Raw genomic sequence first — 8,251 nt, forward strand, 5'->3', positions numbered from 1 at the left:
CTGTTTCCCAACTGCTAATGCAAATCCAAATCCAACTACAAAAATTAAGATATATGACTATATTGATGCTAGTGACGATATTGATGTTGCTTATGTGTCTCTTTTGTACATGTTTTCAAAGTTACAATAAATGGATTTGGCTTCATATGTCATGCCCAAACCTACCAATATTAAATGGCATGTCTATAAAAACGTACCATTGAGAGGCCAGTCAGAATATTGTTCATTCTGCCCGACAAAACATTCTTTATCGGTTGAAAATGAAACATTTAGCATGGGTGGCAGTTAACCTAGTAATAGTGATACTATTGTTCGAGGTTGTGGTCACATGCAATGCACGTGTTGTGCACAGTGCTCGGAAGCTTAGGGTTCTTGCAGCCAAGTACAATGTTACGTGCATTCTGGTATTTGGTGATTCGAGTGTTGATCCTGGTAACAACAACAATCTTCCAAATACATGGCACAAAGGAAACTTTCTGCCTTATGGGAAAGATTTTGGTCATTCCAAGCCAACTGGAAGGTTCACCAATGGCAGACTCTCCACAGATATGATTGGTAACTTTTAGTATAGTTTTCATGCATGAATACTTGTAGGATCGATACTTGTGGAAGCTGCATAGCCAGCTCGTACTTTTATAAGTGTTGTATCGTAAGTAATTGATTTTGTTGAACCATGCATATGCTCATGATTAGTTGTTTGTTTGTGTATGTGAAGCTGAGGCTTTAGGTTATACAAACACAATTAAAGCTTATTTGGATCAAAATCTGATGGATGAGGACTTGTTGCATGGTGTTAGTTTTGCATCAGGTGGTTCTGGTTATGATGATTTCACAGCGGATAATATCACTGTAAGTGACATATAAACCTAAATGTAGAGATTTCATTTATTGATGGATATATGTGTTGATTTCGGTTAAATTTGGTATTAGAACAAGTTCAATTGGTAGAAGAAACAAACCTAGTTAAACAGAAAAAATGGTCAAATTGTTACCATACTAAATTAAAATTACTCGGAGTCTATTAATTTAATTATTACATAAATTTTCTTGATTGCTTTATTAAAGCTGAAACTTTTAAATTCTAACCAAGTTTAATGTTATAGAGGACATGCCTGCAGTGTGTCTTAAATAGGAGACCTCATCATGGTCGGTCAATATTTTAATATACTCGACAGTTGGTAATTGATCACCCATAGGGTTTGATCCACGGTTAAGTAGAATATTTTATTAAACGTTATAAACCTTCAATTTGATAGATAAATGTAAATTATACGATTAAATAAAAAATATAAAGGCATCCACAATACATTGGACTTTTTAAAGTGAAATGGATTAAACCTTCATGATTTTACTCTCCATACAACTCTAATGGCCGGTGAATATGTTAATCTACTACTATTGTTAAATTCAATCACTTGTTAGTGTTTTTAGTATTTTATCAACGATTAAGTAGAATATTTGATGAAATTTTATAAAACTTCAATTTACAGATAAATGTAAATTAAATGATTAAATAAAAAAAATATGAGTCCATCCACAATAAATTGGACTCTTTAAAGTGCAATGATTTGAGACATCATTATTATATTATCCATACAACTCTATAAAAAAATTTATGCAATGCCTTAAAGTCTACAAAGTTCAATGAACATATATTTAAGAATTAAAAAAGTTTCCTTTTTACATCTGAAGAGTTCAATGGTCGTCGAACTTGATATTCATTGAAAGCCAACATGACATCATAAAATTGTAGAGCTTAATCCGTTAAATGTCAGTTATACATGTCATTTCATTCAACTCTTTCATTAAACCATATATTGAAATCTTGATCTCTAATATCACGTCTTAATTACGTGGAATGATGCAAATAATTAATGCTAGATATTACGTGTAGTATGAAAAATATTTCATGCATAAAAGCAACTAGAATCGTGGGTGCAAACAAACTACTAGTGGTATATAATATATTTTATAAAAGCAACTACTAATCGTTGGTGCAAACAAACTACTAGTGGTGTGCTAGAAAGTCACTAGTTATAAGTTATAACTTTCTACAAGTTTGATCATCATTTTACAAGATTATTGTTCCAATTAATCTTTGTTATTGGTTTTAGAGGTTAAAATTATTGTTAATCTTAAATCAATTAACATTAACATGTGTCATTTAAAACAATAAATTACTACTTAATAACAAATTGATTCATGTTAAAACTACTTATTGTTTTCTTTTTAAATGCAGAATGTTATGTCTCTTCGAAAACAATTGGACTACTTTAAGGAGTATAAGACTCGTTTAGGGAAGCTTGTGGGAGAAGAATCTTCACATAGGATTGTAGAGAATGCTGTGTTCATTTTGAGCATGGGCACAAACGACTTTTTACAAAATTACTACATTGATCCTACTCGATCCCAGATGTTTACCATCGCCCAATACCAAGGTTTCTTGATCAATTGTATGGAAAATTACATAACGGTAAGAATTCATTAAATTTGATATCTTCAGTTTTTTGTCCCTTTTTTCTAATAAAATAAAAGGTTAAAACTTAAATAAACCAAAAAAGAAACAATGATTTTCTGGTCTTGTGGATGTTGAAAATCATGTAGTCAAGATTTGTTCTCATGTTATCAATATTTTTCCTTATATCATTATGTGAAATTTTTTTCTTGTAATTATAAATAACTAGAGAATTAAAAAACGTTAATAAATTTGAAGTGTACAAAAGGTATGTTTTTTCGATCGTAATCGGTGACAAAACCAGGATCTTAGGATACATTTTGTATTTTTCACAATCCCGCTATAAGAATGTTGTTCAGAAAAACATGCTTTAAAAATGCAAAAATAGTATCCATATATTATTTGTTTTTGGAAATTATAGGAAATGCATTCACTAGGAGTAACCAGATTGATGGTTGTCGGGATGGAGCCATTCGGATGTATGCCTATGATAAAGACGTTAACGAATAATGTTGATTGCAACAAGGAAATGAACCAAGTGGCTCTCTCTTTTAACATTTTGTTGAAGGCAAAGTTGTTAACCCTCGAAAAAACATTGCACATGAGTACTATTTTTGTTGACATTTATGGTGTCATTCAAAACACCTTACAAAACCCAACAAAATATGGTAAGTATCTTCATCTTCTGCAAATATTGATCTTTTGATATATATATATATATATATATATATATATATATATATATATATATATATATATATATATATATATATATATATATATATATATATATATATATATATATATATACTAGTTGTGAGACCCGTATGTTATACGGGTTGGATAAAATAAAAAAATTAAATATGAAGGTTTAAACAAAAATTTATTTAAATTTGAAATTTAAAATTTAAAATTTAAAATTTGAATTTAAAAGGAAACATATTCAATAGTATATGAGTTGTAATATTGTAATTTAATGGTTATTTTCAATTAAGGTGATTATTAATTAAGGTGTTAATATAATGTGTTAATTAAGAAAAAACAAACAATGAGAAAATGATACATAGAAAAAACATGTATTCAAAAATACTAAAAAATGACATGTATCCTAGTTAATGAAAGAGTGACATGTGGCAAAATTATTTTCATTTATTAGGGAGGATATATATATATATATATATATATATATATATATATATATATATATATATATATATATATATATATATATATATATATATAATCCAATAACTTTATAAATAAGTCCAACCAAAGTGTTTCATCAATTTTCTAGACAAAAATGAAAATTTTCATTCATGATTCGGAATATATATATATATATATATATATATATATATATATATATATATATATATATATATATATATATATATATATATATATTCCGAATCATGAATGAAAAATGAAGTCTAGAAAATTGATGAAACACTTTGGTTGGACTTATTTATAAAGTTATTGGATTCGAATATAACATCTATTTACATACCGACTAGCTAAGAAACTACTAATGTGAAGATTTTCTACGTAAATTAAGTAATAACAAACTCATAAATTTCTAAGTAAATAACTATCAATTATTATTCTATAAATTTTAGCACAAATAACATGTAAAAGTTAACATGTAGTTTCATCCTAACAATTATTGAAAAAAAAGTATTTTTGAGTTTAACCCATAAAACCATGAGAAATTCTTGAAAAATGTTTTTGGTTAAAATGAAATTGGCAGGTTTTACAGAATCTAAAAAGGGTTGTTGTGGAGATGGGTTGACACAATTTGGGGCAAGCTTAAAGGGATTGAGTATATGTACGAATCGTTCAAAATACATTTACTGGGATGCTGTTCATTTTACAGAAAAAATGTATTACATAATCGCAGAAGAGTCAGTAAAATCTCTAATTGCAAGTCTTTAGCACCCCGTTTGTACGTATTTCACTGGCAGATAGTCTTATGCCTCTATGGACATGTCACAACCATTTCACTATGCCTTTATCGTTTCAAAGGTATTAAAACATTTATTTTCGATTTCCTTTACTCTATTGTAGTATTGTAGTATTGTGTATTGTCTAAGTTCCTTTAGGTTTATATATGTGTGTTCATTGTTCAAGAAGTTTTATATGATCTTAATCATGAGCAAATTATGTTTCATTTTAGGCATCATATGTATTGTTCCTATTTTCATTTATAAAATTTTGTTCCTATTTTCATTTATAAAATTTCAACAGATGTCATTAACTTTTCTAAGGTGTTAGAAAATAAGTTGCTGATAATGAATCCATATTTCATTCTCAAAACATGTTCTCCATAAATGTCAAGAATTAAAATGAAAAAATATAGAATAAAGTTGAATTATCTCAAATATGAACTTTAAAAGCATAAGAAATATATGAGGAACAATGAAATAAACATTCTTTGATCATTCGATTTAATTTGTAAAGTAAAAAATAAAAATTACAACGTAAGTTCTAATTTTACAAATCAAAAGTGGAAAAGTTTATTTTGATGGTAATTTTATAGGAATATAAGGATTAGTGGATTTGTATTGATAATGTATTATGAAGGGGATATTTTTGATTGTCTAAGGTTGAAATATGAGACTAAACGGTATACAAAGCACAAATGAGTACATGGTATACATGGCCATGGAAAACCACTATACACACCACCCTGAGGTTCTGTGGTCCTCCGTCTTCATGGCCGTTCGTGGTGTATACAATGGAGAGCAACGAACAATGAAATTGAATAGCAACTTAATGCTTCTAATGGTTAGTTTTTTTTTTTTTTTTTTTTTTTTTTTACCTAAATAAAAAAATTCATTATAAACTTACTATATAAGTACCAAAATACATCTTCTTCTATCTCACACAATTCTTCTCTCACAATCACACATTTATGTTTCTTGATCTTTCAAAAAACATGGCTCCCAAAATGCGGACTTGGTCGGAAGAGGAAGAAGAGAAGTTAGCAGCAGCATGGGTGTCGGTTTCCGAAGACGTAAGTAGTGGTGTGTCTAGAGATTTTTGGGAAAGAGTTTGAAACGTTTTCCATGATTTAATGGGTGGTCCAAGTCATAATCTTGACGAAATATGTTCCAAGTATCGCGATATGAGGGTAAAATGTCGCGAGTTCGTCAGAATTTATAATTTTGTTATAAACAACGGACACGAAGGCGATATTGATCTAGTTGTAGTGGTCATGCATCAATATGAAGACATAAACCACAAATTGTTACACACCTCAAAACATGGCTAAAAATTAAGGATTCTCCAAAATGGATCGCTTAAAAATAGGGTTTAAAAAGCTAGTTTAATTTGTTTGTGTTTGTATTTTTATGGATTTTTTCTCTTTTATTTTAAGTTGTTTTTTAAACTATTGTAATGATTTTTATTGAATAAAAAACTAGTATTAAAATATGTCGTTTATTGTATTTTCATTATATTTTTGAATTAAATTTAATTAAAAAAATAAGGTGGAGTGGTGTGTTTAGTGGTAAGTATCCCATGGGTTAGTGGTAGGGAGTGTTGTGATGATACGACATCCACCACTATAAGGCCTTGGGGTATGGGTTGATTTTTAACGCGTAATGGATGACGTGTAGGGGGGTATTCACGCGTGAACACCGCCCCCCTACCGGTGAATGTGACGCGGATTGGAACGACTCACGGGTCCTCACGCACAATTTGATTGGTTGATTTTTTTTGACCGTTTCCTCCTTTCTTCCTTTTCCTTTTGACCGTTAACATTAATTAAAAAAAATCAAAACTAAAACCTCAACTATATATACAAACATAATACATACCATATATTTTATAACAACTACACAAAAATCACACAACAACAAGAATATGAATAATTTTTTAGATGCCATTTCTTCGTCTTCATCATCTAATGAAGATTTCGATGATGATGAGTTGGTTATGCACACATTGTTGTCTGCGGCATACGACATTGTACGTCAGAGAGGCGAAACTTCAAATGTCGAGAAGAAACGAAGAAAGTCGATCAACCGGGATCGAGAGGCGGCGAACGAACTTTTGGTACGTGATTACTTTAACATTGATAGTTTATATGACCTATCGAAGTTTGAGGATCGCTTTCGTATTAGTAGAAATTTATTTCTACGTATAGCTAGAGATTTGGAAAACAATTATGAGTTCTTCCATTTGAGATGGTATGCTAGGGGTAAACGTGGGTTTACTACGTTTCAAAAATGCACAACAGCTCTTAGACAATTAGCGTATGGCATAGCCGCAGACGCTTCAGATGAATATTTGAAGATGTCTGCGAGGACCGGTCGAGAATGCACATATCTTTTTTGTGAGTATGTAATAAAGCTTTATGGCGACATATACTTGCGAAATCCGACCAGAAATGATGTCGAACAGTTGTATGCCGCACATCAGGCTAAACATGGATTTCCAGGAATGCTAGGTAGCATTGATTGTACACATTGGGTGTGGGAAAATTGTCCCAATGCATGGCGAGGGCAATTCACACGAGGTGATCATGGTGTGCCTACTGTTATACTAGAACCAGTTGTTTCACAGGACCTCTGGTTTTGGCATGCATTTTTTGGTATGGCAGGTTCAAACAACGACCTGATTGTGCTTGGAGCATCTCCATTATTTAACGATATTTTGCAGGGTAAAGCACCAAACATGTCATACGTTATTAATGGACGTGAATACAATCATGGATATTACCTTACTGATGGGATATATCCAGAGTACGCTACATTTGTCAAGTCATACACATATCCAGCTGATGAAAAAAGGAAATTGTTCAAATTAGCACAGGAATCTGCAAGGAAGGATGTGGAGCGGACGTTTGGGGTCCTCAAACAGAAGTGGCACATAATCAAATATCCAGCACGAGTATGGGAAAGGGAAAAATTGATGAAGGTGATGAAAGCGTGTGTTATTTTACATAACATGATCTTAGAAGAAGAGGGTAGAGCTTTTTGTACGTATTCTCCGAATGATATGCTCAATCCACATGCAGTAATACAAGTCGGTAGCCCAGCATACTTTACAAGGCTTTTGGAAATACAAAATAGTGAAACACATCACAATTTACGTCAAGATTTGACTGAACACATATGACAACGACAATTTGAAGACGAAAACGAAGTGGATGAGGACGGAGACGATGAGGACAATGATGCAAACGAATAGTTTTTTTTTAATGTTTTTTATTAATTTTTATGTTATTAGTAAAATGTACGTTGAATTTTAAAAATATCACTTTTATGTTTATCAATGTTTATTTTATTAGTAAGCATATATGTTGAATTTAAAAATATTATTTTTATTTTTATTAATGTGTTTTTTATTAATGTATTATTGTGTTTTTAATTTAATATAATGTAAAAAAATAATTAAAAAAAAAAAAGAAAAACAATGTGGAGTGATAACCATTTCCAATGATTAGTAAACATGTAGTGAATATGTAAGTGGGGTGATGTGGCGCATAGATGACATCACTTTTCTAGTGAATACCTAGTAACCATACCCCATGGCCTAATCGTTAGTGGTTGGTATAACGGATGGTCTGAATGTATAAATGAATGTGTATAAATGTATAGGTTAGGATGAGGGTGGTAGGTGAGATTATGGTTTTATGGAGACTATGTAGGATTCGAACACGTTGCAAAGTTTGAACATGAGCATTTTTATACTTTTTTTGTTTTATGTTAATATATATATACTAGGGAAATCAGAAGGCCGTCCTAAGGACGGTCCAGTGCCCTCATATATTTCGTAAGAAGGTGAAATGAA

At 30.7% G+C, this 8,251-nt stretch overlaps 2 protein-coding genes across 2 annotated transcripts; both read left to right on the forward strand.

Moving 5' to 3' along the window:
• Window positions 1-236: 236 nt before the first annotated feature.
• LOC111906729 (GDSL esterase/lipase At5g45950) lies at window positions 237-4,650 on the forward strand. Its single transcript, XM_023902498.2, has 5 exons — window positions 237-555; window positions 716-849; window positions 2,240-2,473; window positions 2,877-3,123; window positions 4,203-4,650. The coding sequence occupies exons 1-5, from the start codon at window positions 261-263 to the stop codon at window positions 4,385-4,387; spliced, it is 1,095 nt and encodes a 364-aa protein (XP_023758266.1). The 5' UTR covers window positions 237-260; the 3' UTR covers window positions 4,388-4,650.
• Window positions 4,651-6,319: 1,669 nt separating this feature from the next.
• Window positions 6,320-7,576, forward strand: LOC111906724 (protein ALP1-like). Its single transcript, XM_023902495.1, has one exon. The coding sequence runs from the start codon at window positions 6,320-6,322 to the stop codon at window positions 7,574-7,576; it is 1,257 nt and encodes a 418-aa protein (XP_023758263.1).
• The last annotated feature ends 675 nt before the right edge of the window (window positions 7,577-8,251 follow it).

Source organism: Lactuca sativa, chromosome 1, assembly GCF_002870075.4.
Source record: "Lactuca sativa cultivar Salinas chromosome 1, Lsat_Salinas_v11, whole genome shotgun sequence".
NCBI lineage: Eukaryota > Viridiplantae > Streptophyta > Magnoliopsida > Asterales > Asteraceae > Lactuca > Lactuca sativa.

Excerpts from the sequence above, each read along its gene's own strand:
- LOC111906724 (XM_023902495.1), top strand. The coding sequence starts at position 6,320 with ATGAATAATTTTTTAGATGCCATTTCTTCGTCTTCATCATCTAATGAA.
- LOC111906729 (XM_023902498.2), top strand. The coding sequence starts at position 261 with ATGAAACATTTAGCATGGGTGGCAGTTAACCTAGTAATAGTGATACTA. Across the intron at positions 2,474-2,876 it reads GTATGGAAAATTACATAACG|GAAATGCATTCACTAGGAGT; the intron begins GTAAGAATTCAT and ends TGGAAATTATAG. Across the intron at positions 3,124-4,202 it reads ACAAAACCCAACAAAATATG|GTTTTACAGAATCTAAAAAG; the intron begins GTAAGTATCTTC and ends TGAAATTGGCAG.